Genomic DNA, 19,555 nt, shown 5'->3' on the forward strand with positions numbered 1-19,555 from the left:
CTGTTATGAGTACTAAATAATAATAAAACAAGTATATACTGAACTAAGTTCGGCCGGGCCGAATCTTAAATACCCACCACCATGAACCAAATATTAGGGTTTCCTTTGAAATTTCAGGAGGGCTTGAGGACACTTCCCGAAGATAAATTTAAAGATTTCACCTATGAGAACTATATCAGATTCTGGATTTATAAGAACCATTTTTGTTTGAGTTTTAGAGGAATCATTAACATCTCTTGTTAGTGTGTAAGAAAATTATAAAATAACGTCTTGATTTGAAATCTTAAATCCGTAGAAGTAAAATCTGGAAATTTTACATTGAGTTTCAAGCAATTTTCATGATCAGTGCGCCTTCTATACCCTCAAGAAGTGAAGTCGGTCTATATGGAGGCATTACCAAATGGACCGATAAAAACTTAATCCGATACACGTTTTTGTGAGCCTAAAATACCAAAATATTTACAATTTCAGGCAAATCAGATAAAAATTACGGTTTCTAGAAACCCAAGGAGTTAAATCGGGAGATAGTTTTTATGGGGGCTATACTAAACTATGGACCGATACTCACCGTTTTCGGCAACCTCTTTGTGGTCATAAAATACCTCTAGATTTCCAATTTCAGGCAAATTGGATAAAAACTACAGATTTTAGACGGCCAAGAAGCAAAAACTGGAGATCGCTCTATATGGGGGCTATACCAAAACATGGACCGATACTCGCCATTTTCGGCACACCTCTTTATGGTCCTAAAATACCTCTAGATTTCCAATTTCAGACAAATTGAATAAAAACTACGATTTCTATAAGCCCAAGACCCCAAATCGGGAGGTCGTTTTATATGGGGACCATACCAAAACATGGACCGATACTCACAATTTTTGGCACACGTATTTGTGGTCCTACAATACCTCTAGATTTCCAATTTCAGGTAAATTGAATAAAAACTGCGGTTTCTATAAGCCCAAGAAGTAAAATCGGGAGATCGGTCTATATGGGGGTTATACCAAAATATGGACCGATACTCACAATTTTTGGCACACGTATTTGTGGTCATACAATACCTCTAGATTTCAAATTTCAGGCAAATTGGATAAAAAATACGATTTCTATAAGCCCAAGACCCCAAATCGGGAGGTCGTTTTATATGGGGACCATACCAAAACATGGACCGATATAGCCCATCTTCGAACTTGACCTGCCTGCAGACAAAAGACGAGTTTGTGCAAAATTTCAACACGATTGCTTCATTATTGAAGACTGTAGCGTGATTACAACAGACAGACAGACAGACGGACGGACAGACGGACATCGTTATATCGTCTTAGAATTTCTCCCTAATCAAGAATATATATACTTTATATAGTCGGAAATCGATATTTCGATGTGTTACAAACGGAATGACAAACTTATTATACCCCCGTCACCATTCTATGGTGGTGGGAATAACAAGTAAGGAAAGTCTAAAGTGGGGCGGTGCCGACTATATTATACCCTGCACCACTTTGTAAATCCACATTTTCGATACTATATGAAATCCGTCAAATGTGTTGGGTGCTATATATAAAGGTTTTTGTCCCAAATACATACATTTAAATCTGACTCCATCTGAACAAAATTTATAAGCTATAGACTTAAAATTTAAGTCGGCTAATGTCCTGGGATGGTACACTATGTTAGTAAAAAACAAGTAAGGAAAGTCTAAAGTCGGGCGGGGCCGACTATATTATACCCTGCACCACTTTGTAGATCGAAATTTTCGATAACATATCACATCCGTCAAATGTGTTGGGGACTATATATAAAGGTTTGTCCCAAATACATACATTTAAATATCACTCGATCTGGACAAAATTTGATAGACGTCTACAAAATCTATAGACTCAAAATTTAAGTCGGCTTATGCACTAGGGTGGAACACAATGTTAGTAAAAAATATGGGAAACATTTAAATCTGAAGCAATTTTAATGAAACTTCGAAAAAGTTAATTAATAATTTATGATTTATGATAGTTACCAACATTGACCATTTTTGTCAAAATCAGAAAAACATACATGGGAGCTATATCTAAATCTGAACCGATTTCAACCAAATTTGGCACGCATAGCTACAATGCTAATTCTACTCCCTGTGCAAAATTTCAACTAAATCGGAGTTAAAAATTGGCCTCTGAGTGTAAATCGGGCGAAAGCTATATATGGGAGCTATATCTAAATCTTTACGATTTTAACCAAATTTCGCACGCATAGCTACAATGCTAATTCTACTCCCTGTGCAAAATTTCAACTAAATCGGAGTAAAAAATTGGCCTCTGTGGTCATATGAGTGTAAATCGGGTGAAAGCTATATATGGGAGATATATCTAAATCTGAACCGATTTCAACCAAATTTGGCACGCATAGCTACAATGCTAATTCTACTCCTTGTGCAAAATTTCAACTAAATCGGAGCAAAAAATTGGCCTCTGTGGTCATATAAGTGTAAATCGGGCGAAAGCTATATATGGGAGCTATATCTAAATCTGAACCGATCTCAATAAAATTTGGCACACTAGACTACACCACTAATTGAACTCCTAGTGCAAAATTTCAACCAAATTGGGGTAAAACTCTGGCTCCTGGAACCGTATTAGTCCATATCGGGCGAAAGATATATATGGGAGCTATATCTAAATCTGAACCGATTCCTTCCAAAATCAATAGGTATCTATTCTGAGCCAAAACACATACTTGTGCCAAATTTGAAGTCGAGTGGACTAAAACTGCGACCTAGACTTTGATTACAAAAATGTGTTCACGGACAGACGGACAGACGGACATGGCTATATCGACTCAGGAGCCCACCCTGAGCATTTTTGCCAAAGACACCATGTGTCTATCTCGTCTCCTTCTGGGTGTTGCAAACATATGCACTAACTTATAATACCCTGTTCCACAGTGTGGAGCAGGGTATAATAAGTAAGGAAAGTCTAAAGCCGGGCGGGGCCGACTATATTATACCCTGCACCACTTTGTAGATCTAAATTTTCGATACCATATCGCATCCGTCAAATGTGTTGAGGGCTATATATAAAGGTTTGTCCAAAATACATACATTTAAATATCACTCGATCTGGACAGAATTTGATAGACTTCTACAAAATCTATAGATTTAAAATTTAAGTCGGCTAATTCACTAGGGTGGAACACAATGTTAGTAAAAAACAAGTATATACAGCAGTAAATTCCCACCACCATGAATTAAATATGATAGTTTACTTTGAAAACTCTTCGTCGTAGTGGGTTACTTGATAATATATAGAATTGTAGGGGGGTTTGATGACAAATCTTTTCCCAAGGCAGTCAGCTCCCGAAGACAAACTTTAAAGATTCTACCTATGAAGACCAGATAAAATTCTAGATTTATGAGAACCAATTTTGTTTGAGTTTTAGAGAAATTATAAACATATCGTGTATATGATTAAATTACGCCTTGATTTGAAATCTTAAATCTGTAGATTTTTTCCGCCATTATTTAAATAAATACGATGAGTAAAATCTGGAAATTTTATTTTCAGTTTGAGGCAATTTTTATGATCAGTGCGCCTGCTATTTTAGAGAATTTTAGAGTTGAATAAACGAAAATACTTTATAAGAAAAGGAAATTTCGTTTGTCTAAAATTTCATTATAGATTACTAATTTCCAGCAAATCGGATAAAAACTATGGATTCTAGAAGCCCAAGAAATAAAGCCGGGAGATCGGTGTATATGGGGGCTATACCAAAACATGGACCGATAGGTACCATTTGCTACTCACATATTTGTGATCTTAAAATACCTCCAGAATTTCAAACAAATCGGCTAGAAAACATAGTCTCTAGACACCCAAGAAGTAAAAATCGAGAGATCAGTCTATATGGGGGTTATACCAAAAAATGGACCGATATACCTCAATTTCGGCACACTTATTTGTGGTCTGAAAATACTTCTAGATTTCGAATTTCAGGCAAATCGGGTAATAAATACAGTTTATAGACGCTCAAGAATTTCAGGCAAAGCGGATGGTAAATATAGTTTCTAGAAGCCCAAGACGCAAAATCGGGAGATCGGTCTATATGGGGACTATACCAAAAAATGGACCGATGGGCACCATTTTCGGCACACCTTTTTATGGTCCTCAAATACCTCTAGATTTCCAATTTTAGGCAAATCGTATTATAAATATAGTTTCTAGAAGCCCTAGAAGCAAAATCGGGATATCGGTCTATATGGGGGCTATACCAAAACATGGACCGATGGGCACAATTTTCGGCACACCTTTTTATGGTCCTCAAATACCTCTATATTTCCAATTTCAGGCAAAGTTGATAAAAACTACGGTGTTTATAGGCCCAAGACTCGAAATCGGGAGGTTGGTTTATATGGGGGCTATATAAAAACATGGACCGATACGGACCATTTTCGACTCACCTCTTTATGGTCCCAAAATATCTCTAGATTTTCAATTTCATACAAATCGGATAGAAAATACTGTTTCTAGACGCCCAAGAAGCAAAATTCGGATATCGGTCTATATGGAGACTATATCAAAACATGGACCGATACGGACCATTTTCGACACACCTCCTTATGGTCCTATAATACCTCTAGATTTTCAATTTCAGACAAATCGGATAGAAAATACTGTTTCTAGACGCCTAAGAAGCAAAATCGGGAGATCGGTCTATATGGGGGCTATACCAAAACATGGACCGATACGGACCATTTTCGACACACCTCTTTATGGTCCTATAATACTTCTGGATTTCCACTTGCAGGCAAATCTGATAAAAACTACGGTTTTTATAGGCCCAAGACCACAAATCGGGAGGTCGGTTTATATGGGGACTATATCAAAACTTGGACCGATATAGCCCATCTTCGAACTCGACCTGCCTGCAAGCAAAACAACTAATCTGTGCCAAATTTGGGGAGGATATCACCATTATTGAAGGCTGTAGCGTGATTACAACAGACAGACAGACGGACAGACGGACATGCTTATATCGTCTTAGAATTTCTCCCTGATCAAGAATATATATACTTTATATAATCGGAAATCGATATTTCGATGTGTTACAAACGGAATGACAAACTTATTGTACCCCCGTCACCATTTTATGGTGGTGGGTATAATATGGGAAACATTTAAATCTGAAGCAATTTTAAGGAAACTTCGCAAAAGTTTATGTATGATTTATCGCTCGATATATATGTATTAGAAGTTTAGGAAAATTTTTACAACTTTTCGACTAAGCAGTGGCGATTTTACAAGGAAAATGTTGGTATTTTGACCATTTTTGTCGAAATCGGAAAAACATATATATGGGAGCTATATCTAAATCCGAACCGATTTCAACCAAATTTGGCACGCATAGTAACAATGCTAATTCTACTCCCTGTGCAAAATTTCAACTAAATCGGAGTTAAAAATTGGCCTCTGTGGTCATATGAGTGTAAATCGGGCGAAAGCTATATATGGGAGATATATCTAAATCTGCTAATTCTACTCTCTGTGCAAAATTTCAACTAAATCGGAGCAAAAAATTGGCCTCTGTGGTCATCAGAGATGGTCCAAGTAGCAATTTTTTGGGTTTTCTACTGTCAAGAAGTTGTAAACGTTGAAAACGTCATATACGTGTATAAAAGGTAAAAAACGTAGTTAATGTCGAAAACGCCTACAGGACCCTTAGATTTGATTTCAAAAACTATTTTTAGTATCCTAAGCCATGAAAACGTCATATTGAGGTATTTTAGATTTTTTTATAATAATATTTTGAAATTTTTAATCAAACGTAATTTGCACGATTCGCGGGCATAAACATTTGAATGCAACTCGTTTTCATTGTTGTGGCACAAATCGGATTTAGGTACAACGTGTGGGCATGAAAAATACCAACCACGCAGATTTAATTTTATTAATAATCATTCTCAAATCAAGTATGACCTAAATGGTTCTAATAAACGTACTGTAAAAAAATATATATATTTTTGCCAAAAACTAAGTATTTTACGAAGGTAAGCATTTTCTTTTTTATAATGAAAAGTCATTCATAAATACAAAATTAAAAAAAAAGTACGAAATAAACGGTTCTAAAAAAGTATTCAATAGAAATTCGTATATTGTCAAAAACTAAGTATTTTACGAAGGTTTACGACGTTTTTGACGTATGGTAAAATACGTAGTAAATGTATGTCAAATACCTTACAGTTTACGACAGACCATCTCTGGTGGTCATATTTGTGTAAATCGGCCTAAAGCCATATATGGGAGCTATATATAAATCTGAACCGATTTCAACCAAATTTGGCGCGCATAGCTACAATGCTGATTATACTCCCTGTGCAAAATTTCAGTTAAATCGGAGTAAAAGATTGGCCACTGTGGTCATATGAGTGTAAATCGGGCGACCAATATATATGGGAGCTATATCTAAATCTGAACCGATTTCAATAAAATTTGGCACACTTGACTACACTACTAATTGTACTGCTAGTGCAAAATTTCAACCAAATTGGGGTAAAACTCTGGCTTCTGGGACCGTATTAGTCCATATCGAGCGAAAGATATATATGAGAGCTATATCTAAATCTGAACCGATTTCAATAAAATTTGGCACACTTGACTATAGTACTAATTGTTCTTCTTTTGCAAAATTTTAAGCAAATTAGGGTAAAACTCTGGCTTCTGGGGCCATATAAGTCCATATCCGGCGAAATATATATATGGGAGCTATATCTAAATCTGAACCGATTTCAATCAAATTTTGCACACTATACGACCAAGTGTTATGTTTGTGCAAAATTTCAAGCAAATTAGGGTAAAACTCTGGCTTCTGGGGCCATATAAGTGCATATCGGGCGAAAGATATATATGGGAGCTATATCTAAATATGAACCGATTTCTTCCAAAATCAATAGGGTTCTATTCTGACCCAAAACAGGAACTTGTTCCAAATTTTAAGGCGATTGGACTTAAACTGCGACCTAGACTTTGATCACAAAAATGTGTTCACAGACAGACGGACGGACGGACAGACGGACATGGCTAGATCGACTCAGGGGCCCACACTGAGCATTATTGCCAAAGACACCATGTGTCTATCTCGTCTCCTTCTGGGTGTTGCAAACATACACACTAACTTATAATACCCTGTTCCACAGTGTGGTGCAGGGTATAAAAATCCGAGCCAAAGAAGCGGAGAATACAAGTAAGGATACTTTTAAGACAAAATTCTTTTTTGGTGGGATAATCCACCGCTGAAAAACATTTTGGTGTTCGGTCGAAGCAGGAATCGAACCCACGACTTTGTGTATGCAAGGCGGGCATGCACCACGGTGGCTCCACCTACTTAACCCTTTCACTATCGAAATAATCCTAATGTTACAAACTTTAATTTTTCCTCTGTTTTTACTTGTATTAACAGCATGTAGAATAAAAATTGTAATTCTGAGGACCTACCTCAATTACTTCAACAGCTATATATGTTTGTTCTGAAGACTTGATTCTTGAATTGTGACCAAATATGTTAAAGACTTAAAATTAACTAAAGGTCAACTTGGCCTTAATAATTCTGAAAAATTCTTTAAATATGGTGACTGTTTGCATATTAACTACAAAGCAAAAATGCATTTAAAATCATGAGATTGAAACAAAGGACAATTTGCTGTCGAGTCTGAATTTGGAAATTGAAGGTTTCTTTAACACATTTCTAAAGGACTCTGATAGCAGAAGACAAAAGAAGCAGAAACAAGAATAAATTCAAATTTGTTTCCTAGTATCAAGTATGCTAAGCTCAACTCTAAAAGTGAATTGTGTCGAATACTTACTTCAATTCTCCGCTTCTTTGTCTCGGAATCAATACCAAAATCATTAGTGTAAAGACAAAGTCTTTAAACCGGAATTGTTTTTTTAGTGTATACGTCCACATAAGAACGTAAAATAATAATAACAAAAAAAAAAAAAAAAAAACAAGTATATACGGCCATAAGTTCGGCCAGGCCGAAGCTTATGTACCCTCCACCATGGATTGCGTAGAAACTTCTTCTAAACACTACTTAAGTTGCGGTAACCCTTGCACTGTTAGAAAAATATGTTTTTCATATGTTCCGATATAAACAAAATGTATTTCGGGTACAATTTTTAAACACAATATATTTAAGTGCAAACATGTAATGTTCCTAAACTAACACTAAATGTTTGGAACACATATGCTAATGTGTTAGAATATATTATGTTTGGGGTATGAATGTTTTATTAAAATAATGTGTGTGAATGTAAACATATAAATTTACAAATTTCGAGTAAACATATATATGTTGTGATATTTTATTCAGAGAGCGACAGGGAGAGAGAGTATAGAGAAAGAAATAGAGATGGAAAACGGGAGGGTTGACGAAAGATATCAACATAACACAGCGAGAGAATGAAAAAAGAGCAATTTCTGTGAAACCGCTTATATGTTGTTTCGGAAAACTGTTTTATGATAAGGCCAAAAATTTGATATGCTTAAGTCTAACTATTATTTAATTTGAATATTAGAATGAGTATTCGGAGTAAAGAGAATAGACATTCGGAACCAAGAGAATAGACATTTGAAAAAAAACAACATGTGTTTTCGACTTGAGAGCAGCATTTTATGTATGTGTTTTGTTTATCATTTTGGCATTATGGGCAAAATTTTTTTCTTGGTTCGTTAAAAGAAATCGGAACGTATGCTAACCACTACTCCACGTGGCCAAGAAATGTATGTTTCTGTTAAATAATGTTATGTTTACATGGGCTCATGGGCGTTGCAAGCTATGCTATATAAATGTAACTTATAACGATAATTGTCTATTGGTGACTATAACAGCTACGTAGCCCAGTGGTAGTGTGTTGACTTACAAATTGCATGGTTCCCGGTTCGATTCTCCGTCCATGCGAAAGGTAAAATTTAAAAAATTATAAAATTGAATAATTTCTTCAACATTATTTGTTTTACAGAAGAAGGTGCCGAGAACTAAAAATTTCGTGGAAGTGAAAATTATGTGAGGGAATGAGCACAATCTTCTTGGGGAGAAACTTCTTCCAAGCATATAATAATATTTGTGGGCTCAAAATGCTTCCAAACATATAATATGTTCACATAAAACAAATATAATAATGTTTCGGCAATATCCAATAATATATGGGCTTCCTGCAAAATATGTTTGGAACATATGTTAGAGAAGCGATTTTTTTTTGAGGGTGTGCCGATGGCAACGTATCTTAAAACCTCCTAACACCTCCTCTTCTAAATTGTATGTAAGTCCATACGTGGTATATATTAAATCAAAAAAGTTCGATTAAATACGTATATAATTCAGTTTGACAAAATTTTCTAAAGAAATAAAATTTTGACAAAATTTTCTATAGAAATAAAATTTTCACAAAATTTTCTATAGAAATAAAATTTTAACAAAATTTTCTATAGAGATAAAGTTTTGACACAATTTTCTATAGAAATTAAATTTTAACAAAATTTTCTATAGAAATAAAATTTTGGTAGATTATTTTTGGCTCGAGTGGCAACCATGATTATTAACCGATATGGACCAATTTTTGTGTGATTGGAGATCGGCTATATAAATATAACTATAGACCGATATGGACCAATTTTGATATGGTTGTTAGCGGCCATGTACTAACACCACGTTGCAAATTTGAACCGGATCAGATGAATTTTGCTCCTCCAAGTAGCTCCGGAGGTCAAATCGGTTTATATGGGGGCTATATATAATTATGGACCGATGTGGACCAATTTTTCGTGGTTGTTAGAGACCATATACCAACATCATGTACCAAATTTCAGCCGGATCGGATGAAATTTGCTTCTCTTTGAGGCTCCGCAAGCGAAATCTGGGGATCGGTTTATATGGGGGCTATATATAATTATGGACCGATGTGGACCAATTTTTGCATGGTGGTTAGAGACCATATACCAACATCATGTACCAAATTTCAGGCGGATCCTTAACTCGGAATTTATGCCAAAATCCTTAATGGAAGGTCTACATTAATGGATCCAAGTAAACTTTTTTTGAATCTAGATACAGTGTCATTCTACTATAAAATTTTAATTAGATCAGGATAAAAATGTGGGCCTGTTCCTCAGAGTGGTGCAGGATGTAATAACGTGGAGAAATTATTTTATTTTATGATTTGCAAAAAAATGAGGTGAAAACTAAGAAGATTTTTGGATTATATTTTTGATGTTGAACTGCGATAAACTGACAATGCTATTGTGTTATCAAATGGTGAATGTAAATATGAAATGTAGTAAAGCAATCGAATGTAAACATGAAAAAGTAATAAAAAGTTTAGGGTATTTTTTTATCAATTGAAGGTCTGGGGTAATTGATAAATACTTTTACGATATTATTTTGTTTTATCAAATTATGGACTTTTTTATCGATATTATATTGACGTCATATACTACACTCAAAAAAAAAACTTGAAAAAAGATTTTTATCTTCAATTAATGATTGATATTTGATTCCAAGCTAATGATGCGGCTTCTTCAAAATAAATACATTTTTGGGAGCTATTTGGCTTTAAATCTAGGCTTTATAATATTGAAATTAGAATACAGATCAAATATATCTAATTTACATTCTCTTTTTGCGATTATAAACAAAACTAGTCAGGTACAAATAAACGTCATTTAAAACTTCCACATTTTATGTAAAAATGTGAAAAGGATAAACTTTAAGCAATCAACAACAGTCCACGAGGGTATTATTTTAAAGACTATTACTTTTCCCTGTTTGTGTTTCTTACAGACACTACATATCTGAAACGTTTTCTAAAATGTATGGGTGGTGATGTTGAAGAGACTAAAAAACTTTTGGAACATAACTACCTCTTGAGAAGTAAAAGTCCTCATATATTCTCTGAGCGAGATCCATGTGATGAGGCTACCAAGAAATCATATTTCGATGTGTAAGTATAAATAAGAAGAAACATTTGAAATGAAAAATTGATTCTCCTACAAATCTCATATTTAATTTTTTTTTTAATGTAGACAAATGGTTCCTTTGCCGGGACTAACAATAGACAACTACAAGGTCTTGTGTTTCCGTCTTGTCAATAAGGATGCTAGAACGGTGAGTGCAATCGAACTAGTCTAAAGTTTCATTTTATTGTATTCTACAGACCATTTTGCCAAAATTTTATTTCTATAGAAAATTTTGTAAAAATTTTATTTCTACAGAAAATTTTGTCAAACTTTTATTTCTATAGAAAAATTTGTCAAAATTTTATTTCCATAAAAAATTTTGTCAAAATTTTATTTCTATTGAAAATTTTGTCAAAATTTTATTTCTATAGAAAATTTTGTCAAAATATTATTTTTATAGAAAGTTTGGTCAAAATTTTATTTTTTGTTTGTTTTTTATTGTTGGTTTGTACTACAATTAATCAGCAAAACTATCAACCAATTATGAGAATAAATTCGGGTAGTTCACTAAACCCAAAGAGAACCACACTCGAACCTTCCAAAAAAGGTTTAAGATAGTTGGCCTCCTCCAAAATAAATCTTTGTACAAAGATCTTTGATTGAAGTACAAAGCAACAATAAAAAACAAAAACGAATGAAGTAAGAGGAAGCACGCTCAAAATAAACCCAGCCAACTGCACTCAAATCGATGATTTGACAGTGGCAAAGGAAAAGAGATATATTTTGGCAGAGGCCAACTATCATAAACCTTTTTTCGGAAGGTTCGAGTGTGGTTCTTTTTGGGTGTAGTGAACTACCCGAATTTATTCTTATAATTGATTGATAGTTTTGCTGCAAGTAGAGGATGCTGATGAGGAATGTGGTAATTCCGAAAGGTGCGTCCATCCAACCATCTTGCAGTCTATAGGGTTTTGCCAAATAAATTTGACAAGCATACTTTTCCTCTGTTGGTTAAGCTACTCTTGTAGTTTAGTCAACGCAATGGTTTTAAAGCTGAGATCAAAACAACAACAAAAAATTATTTGTATAGAAAATTTTGTCAAAATTTTATTTCCATAGAAAAATTTTGTCAAAATTTTATGTCTATAGAAAATTTTCCAAATTTTTTTCACAAATTTTCTATAGAAATACAATTTTTAGAAAATGTTCATTTTTTCTTTTTTTTTAATTTCTGTAGAAATAAAATTTTGACAAAATGGAATGGAATATAAAATGGAAATGGAAATAAAATTTTAACAACATTTTCAATGGAAATAAAATTTTGAAAAAAATTTTCTATAAAAATAAAGTGTTGACAAAAGTTTTGATAGAAATAAAGTTTGGCCAAACTGTCGATTGAAATACAATTTTCTATAGAAATAAAATTTCTATAGAAAACCAATTTTCTATAGAAATACAATTTTAACCAAAATTTCTTTAGAAATAAAATTTTGACAAAATTCTCTTTAGAAATAAAACTTTGACCAAATTTTCCATAAAAGTAAAATTTTGACAAAGTTTCATATGAAAATAAAATTTTGACCAATTTCTTTATAGAAACAAAATTTTCTATAAAAATAAAATTGTGACAAAATTTCCTATAGAAATAAAATTTTGCCAAATCTTCTGTAGAAATAAAATTTGACAAATAAATAAATACATAAATAAATTTTTGGTCTATTTTTCTGTAGAATTAAAATGTTGACAAAATTTTCTATAAAAATAAAACTTTGACACAATTTTCTATAGGACTAAAATTTATCCAAATTTTCTATAGAAAAAAAAACTTTTGACAAAATTTTCAATAGAAATAAAATTTTGACAAAATTGTCTATAGAAATAAAATTTTGGAAAAATATTCTATAGAAATAAAATTTTGACAAAATTTTGTATTGAAATAAAATTTTGACAAAATTGTCTATAGAAATAAAATTTTGACAAAATTTTCTATAGAAATAAAATTTTAACCAAATTTTCTATAGAACTAAAATTTTGACAAAATCTTCTATAGAAATAAAATTTTGCAAAAATATTCTATAGAAATAAAATTTTGACTAAATTTTCTATAGAAATAAAATTTTGACAAAATTGTCTATAGAAATAAAATTTTGACAAAATTGTCTTTAGAAATAAAATTTTGCAAAAATCTTCTATAGAAATAAAATTTTGACAAAATTTTCTATAGAAATAACATTTTGGCAAAATTTTCTATAGAAATAAAATTTTGCCAAATCATCTATAGAAATGAAATTTCGACAAAATTTTCTAAAGAAATAAAATTTGACCAAATTTTCTATAGAATTAAAATTTTGAAAAAATTTTCTATAGAAATAAAATTTTGCAAAAATATTCTATAGAAATAAAATTTTGACTAAATTTTCTATAGAAATAAAATTTTGACAAAATTGTCTATAGAAATAAAATTTTGACAAAAATGTCTTTAGAAATAAAATTTTTCAAAAATCTTCTATAGAAATAAAATTTTGACAAAATTTTCTATAGAAATAACATTTTGGCAAAATTTTCTATAGAAAAATTTCTATAGGACTAAAATGTATCCAAATTTTCTATAGAATAAAAAGAAACTTTTGACAACATTTTCTATAGAAATAAAATTTTGACAAAATTGTCTATAGAAATAAAATTTTGGAAAAATATTCTATAGAAATAAAATTTTGACAACATTTTGTATTGAAATAAAATTTTGACAAAATTGTCTATAGAAATAAGATTTTGACAAAATTTTCTATAGAAATCAAATTTTGCAAAAATTTTTTCTAGAAATATCATTTTGACAAAATTTTCTATAGAACTAAAATTTTAACCAAATTTTCTATAGAACTAAAATTTTGACAAAATTTTCTATATAAATAAAATTTTGCAAAAATATTCTATAGAAATAAAATGTTGACAAAATTTTCTATAGAAATAAAATTTTGACAAAATTTTCTATAGAAATAAAATGTTGACAAAATTTTCTATAGAAATAAAATTTTGACAAAATTTTCAATAGGAATAAAATTTTAACCAAATTTTCTGTAGAACTAAAATTTTGACAAAATTTTCTATAGAAATAAAATTTTGCAAAAATATTCTATAGAAATATAATTTTGACTAAATTTTCTATAGAAATAAAATTTTGACAAAATTGTCTATAGAAATAAAATTTTGACAAAATTGTCTTTAGAAATAAAATTTTGCAAAAATCTTCTATAGAACTAAAATTTTGACAACATTTTTTACAGAAATAACATTTTGGCAAAATTTTCTATAGAAATAAAATTTTGCCAAATCTTCTATAGAAATGAAATTTTGACAAAATTTTCTAAAGAAATAAAATTTGACCAAATTTTCTATAGAATTAAAATTTTGAAAAAATTTTCTATGGAAATAAAATTTTGCAAAAATATTCTATAGAAATAAAATTTTGACTAAATTTTCTATAGAAATAAAATTTTGACAAAATTGTCTATAGAAATAAAATTTTGACAAAAATGTGTTTAGAAATAAAATTTTTCAAAAATCTTCTATAGAAATAAAATTTTATCCAAATTTTCTATAGAATAAAAAAAAAAACTTTTGACAACATTTTCTATAGAAATAAAATTTTGACAAAATTGTCTATAGAAATAAAATTTTGGAAAAATATTCTATAGAAATAAAATTTTGACAACATTTTGTATTGAAATAAAATTTTGACAAAATTGTCTATAGAAATAAGATTTTGACAAAATTTTCTATAGAAATAAAATTTTGCAAAAATTTTTTCTAGAAATATCATTTTGACAAAATTTTCTATAGAACTAAAATTTTAACCAAATTTTCTATAGAACTAAAATTTTGACAAAATTTTCTATAGAAATAAAATTTTGACAAAATTTTCTATAGAAATAAAATTTTGCAAAAATATTCTATAGAAATAAAATGTTGACAAAATTTTCTATAGAAATAAAATTTTGACAAAATTTTCTATAGAAATAAAATGTTGACAAAATTTTCTATAGAAATAAAATTTTGACAAAATTTTCAATAGAAATAAAATTTTAACCAAATTTTCTGTAGAACTAAAATTTTGACAAAATTTTCTATAGAAATAAAATTTTGCAAAAATATTCTATAGAAATAATATTTTGACTAAATTTTCTATAGAAATAAAATTTTGACAAAATTGTCTATAGAAATAAAATTTTGACAAAATTGTCTTTAGAAATAAAATTTTGCAAAAATCTTCTATAGAACTAAAATTTTGACAAAATTTTTTACAGAAATAACATTTTGGCAAAATTTTCTATAGAAATAAAATTTTGCCAAATCTTCTATAGAAATGAAATTTTGACAAAATTTTCTAAAGAAATAAAATTTGACCAAATTTTCTATAGAATTAAAATTTTGAAAAAATTTTCTATAGAAATAAAATTTTGCAAAAATATTCTATAGAAATATAATTTTGACTAAATTTTCTATAGAAATAAAATTTTGACAAAATTGTCTATAGAAATAAAATTTTGCAAAAATATTCTATAGAAATAAAATTTTGCAAAAATATTCTATAGAAATAAAGTTTTGACAAAATTTTCTATAGAAATAAAATTTTGGCAAAATTTTCTATAGAAATAAAATTTTGGCAAAATTTTCTATAGAAATAAAATTTTGCCAAATCTTCTATAGAAATGAAATTGTGACAAAATTTTCTAAAGAAATAAAATTTGGCCAAATTTTTTATAGAATTAAAATTTTGAAAAAATTTTCTATAGAAATAAAATTTTGACCAAAGTCTCTATAGAAATAAAAGTCTCACCAAACATTCTATAGAAATAAAAGTTTGACCAAGTTTTCTTTTGTATGTTTGTAAACAATAAAATGAAATGAACTGTCACTGCAATCAGTCTGTCCACTGTCCAACGAGCGGTTTAAAATCATCCTAAAAGTATGCTAAAAATATTAAAAAAATAAAAACTCACTTTAGATATCGTGGTCTACTAAAGAAGTAGCAACATCAAATTTCTTTTATACGAAACGAACATTTTAGTTCGACTGTACAGCTTTATAAGTTCAGCTATTTTGGACATTCTACGCGGACGAAAAAGACTATTTTTCATATGTTTGGGTGTAAAAATTATATGTTTGGAATTAAAATTTTGTAACACAATATTTTTGAGTGCAAGCATATAATGTTCCTAAACTAGCATAACAAAATTGGGACATATATGTTAATATGTTAGAACATATTATGTTTGGGACATAAAATGTTTGTAAATATAATATTCTTAGATGCAAACCTATATTAATTTGGAAATAGCCTACAAACATATATGTGTTTAGAAAGAGAGACCTAGAGAGTATGTTAAACGTAAAATAATAGAAGTAACCAATTGGCGCCTTAAAAATATATCCACACAAAGAAAATTTCATTAAAATTTTTTACTAGCAGTGTATGCCCTTAGGTGAAACATAATATGTTTGAACAATACAAACAATACTTTGTTTGGACCAATTCTGAAAATATATATGCTTGAAGCAAAATTTGTTTGGAGTATATGTTACAGAAGCGATTTTTTTGGAGGGTGTAGACGACCGAAAATCGTTTCATTTCGGATATGAGAATTTTGCTGTAAGAGTATCATAAAGTCTTCCCCCACCCAATTTCATCTCTTTCTCTTCTTTATTTTTGCAATTATTTTCAGCAAAATAGCATTGAAGAATCCAAATGTTTCTTTATGATGACTGATGCACGATTTACCTATAATGATCATCAAAGGAATTACGATAATATTAGCAGCAATGGAAACGGTAATAATGATGCAGATGATGGTTATGATGATGACGATGATGATATGGCAACCCTGGCTAATGGTGAAATACACATTGTTGATATTGCCAACTACACTCTAAGGCATTTAGCTTCGATGTCACTGATGGTAATGCGAACCTATATGAATTACTTGCAAGAAGCCTATCCGGTGAGACTGAAGACCATGCATATAATCAATTGTCCCACACAATTGCATCGAATGGTGGCCATAACGCGTCCTTTCATAAGAGAAGATGTTTTCAATTTGGTAAGAGAGCCGATGACATTTTTATGCGATTGAAATACAAAAACAGATGTTAGTTAGTGTAAACACAACCATATCGAGTGACGATAGGCTAAACATTTGTTTCTGAGTGTTTAAAATATCTTTAAAAGAGAGAGAGAGAGAGACTCGGCTCTATGTTTAGCTCTCTTTTCATTGAATTAGAATAGCCGTTGCGGATTTCAGACTCGTATTTTGCAAACAAGTTTTCGCCAATCGACTATGGATATGGTTGTGTTCAAACTCTTATTTAAATGAAAGTCTTTGTTGCGCTCATCACCAAACTATAATACATTTAGAATTTTCTTTTGATTTCAGATCCACTTTCACACTGATGGCTTTGAGACTCTATATGAACATGTTCCACGTGATATGCTTCCCGTGGATTATGGAGGCACTGCAAGAAGTTTAGCTGATATTACAGCTCAATGGTGGGAGATTGTCAAAAAGAATAGGTGAGTGAGATATTTTGACATTTATGAGCAAATAACTGATAATATACTTAAACCCTTTTCCAGAGCCTATTTAATGGATCCTAAATTTTGGAAAGTTGATAAGCCTGAAACTCGAAATCGTTGGACTCTGTGGTGAAAACTTTTATCTAATACTACCATCATTAGTAGATGTGTTATAATCGATCTCTATGTACCAAATTGTGTTATATAATTTTGGAATATAATAAATATGTATGTATGTATGTCTGTAAATTTATGTGTGACATTTCTCCAGAATCAGATATATGCACCTAAAAATATAAAACTAAAATAATAGTGGAAAACCCAACAAACGTTTGGTAAGCACGGTAGCCATGTGTAAAATTCTTTAGAAAAAAAAATCTATAGAAATAAAATTTTGACAAAATTTTTTAAAATTTTGTAAAAATTTTCTATAGAAATAAAATTTTGACAAAATTGCCGATATAAATAAAATGTTGACAAAATTTTCTATAGAACTTAAATTTTTTGCCAACATTTTCTATAGAAATAAGAATTAGATAAAATTTTCTATACAAATAAAATTAAGACAAAATTTTGTATAAAATTAAAATTTTGACAAAATTTTCTACAGCAATAAAATTTAGACAAAAATTTCAATAGAAATAAAATTTTGAGAAAATTTTCTAAAGAAATTAATTTTGAGAAAATTTTCTATAGAAATAATATTTTGAGAAAAAGTTTTATAGAAATAAAATTTTGACAACATTTTATATAGAAATAAACTTTTGACACAATTTTCTATAGAAATAAAATTTTGACAAAATTTACTATAGAACTAACAATTTGCTAAACTTTTCCATAGAAATAAAATTTTTTACAACATTTTCTATAGAAATAAAATTTGGAAAAAATTTTTTACGGAATTTTGACAAATTTTTCTATAGAAATAAAATGTTAACAACATTTTCCATAGAAATAAAATTTTGACAAAATTTTCAATAGAAATAAAATTTTGACAAAATTTTCAATAGCAATAAAATGTTGACAAAATTTTCTATAGAAATAAAATTTTGGCAAAATTTTCTAAGAAAAAAAATGTTAACCAACTTTTCTATAGAAATAAAATTTTGAAATAATTTCCTATAGAAATGAAATGTTGACAAAATTTTCAATGGAAATAAAATTTTGAAAAAAATGATATAATAAAATTTTATCTAAATTTTCAAGAAATAAAATGCTGACTAAATTTTTAAAGAAATAAAATTTTGATGAAATTTGCTATATAAATGTAATTATGACAAAATTTTCTATAGAAATAAAATGTTGACAAAATTTTCTATAGAAACAAAATTTAACAAATTTTTTATGGAAATAAAATAGTATTATTGTTAATTTGATTTCAGCTTACAACCTTGCATTGACTAAACTACAAGAGTAGTTTAACCAACAGAGGAAAATTATGTTTGTCAAATTTATTTTGGCAACTAAAATGTTAATAAAATTTTCTATAGAAATAAAATTTTAACAGAATTTTCTATAGAATTAAAATTTTGACAAAATTTTCTATAGAAATAATATTTTAACAAAATTTTCAATAGAATTAAAATTTTGACAAAATTTTCTATTAAAATAAAATTTGGCAAAATTTTCTATAGAAATAAAATTTTGACAAAATTTTCTAAAGAAATTAAGTTTTGAGAAAACTTTCTATAGAAATAAAGTTTTAACAAACTTTTCAATAGAAATAAAATTTTGACAAAATTTTCTATAGAAATAAAGTTTTAACAAAATTTTCTATAGAATTAAAATTTTGAAAAAATTTTCTACAGAAATAAAATTTGGGCCAACTTTTCTATAGAAATAAAATTTTGACAACATTTTCTAAAGAAATTAAATTTTGAGAAAATTTTCTATAGAGATCAAGTTTTAACAAAATTTTCAATAGAAATAAAATTTTGACAACATTTTCTATAGAAATAAAATGTGGTCAAAATTGTCTATAGAAATAAAATTTTGGCAAATAAAATTTTGAATCAATTTTCTAAGAAAAAAAATTTTGACCAAATTTTC

General features: G+C 29.4%; 1 protein-coding gene across 1 annotated transcript in view; it reads left to right on the forward strand.

Moving 5' to 3' along the window:
* LOC142230408 (alpha-tocopherol transfer protein-like) overlaps positions 1 to 17,755 on the forward strand; it is a 30,817-nt gene extending 13,062 nt beyond the window's left edge. Inside the window, exons 2-6 of the mRNA XM_075301052.1 lie at positions 10,820 to 10,979; positions 11,062 to 11,143; positions 16,659 to 17,033; positions 17,367 to 17,503; positions 17,567 to 17,755. Coding sequence (XP_075157167.1) covers positions 10,820 to 10,979; positions 11,062 to 11,143; positions 16,659 to 17,033; positions 17,367 to 17,503; positions 17,567 to 17,639 — 827 coding nt within the window. The 3' untranslated portion in view covers positions 17,640 to 17,755. The remainder of the gene's footprint in view (positions 1 to 10,819; positions 10,980 to 11,061; positions 11,144 to 16,658; positions 17,034 to 17,366; positions 17,504 to 17,566) is intronic.
* The last annotated feature ends 1,800 nt before the right edge of the window (positions 17,756 to 19,555 follow it).

The sequence above is a fragment of the Haematobia irritans genome, chromosome 3 (genome assembly GCF_050003625.1).
Source record: "Haematobia irritans isolate KBUSLIRL chromosome 3, ASM5000362v1, whole genome shotgun sequence".
In the NCBI taxonomy this organism is placed as follows: Eukaryota; Metazoa; Arthropoda; class Insecta; order Diptera; family Muscidae; genus Haematobia; species Haematobia irritans.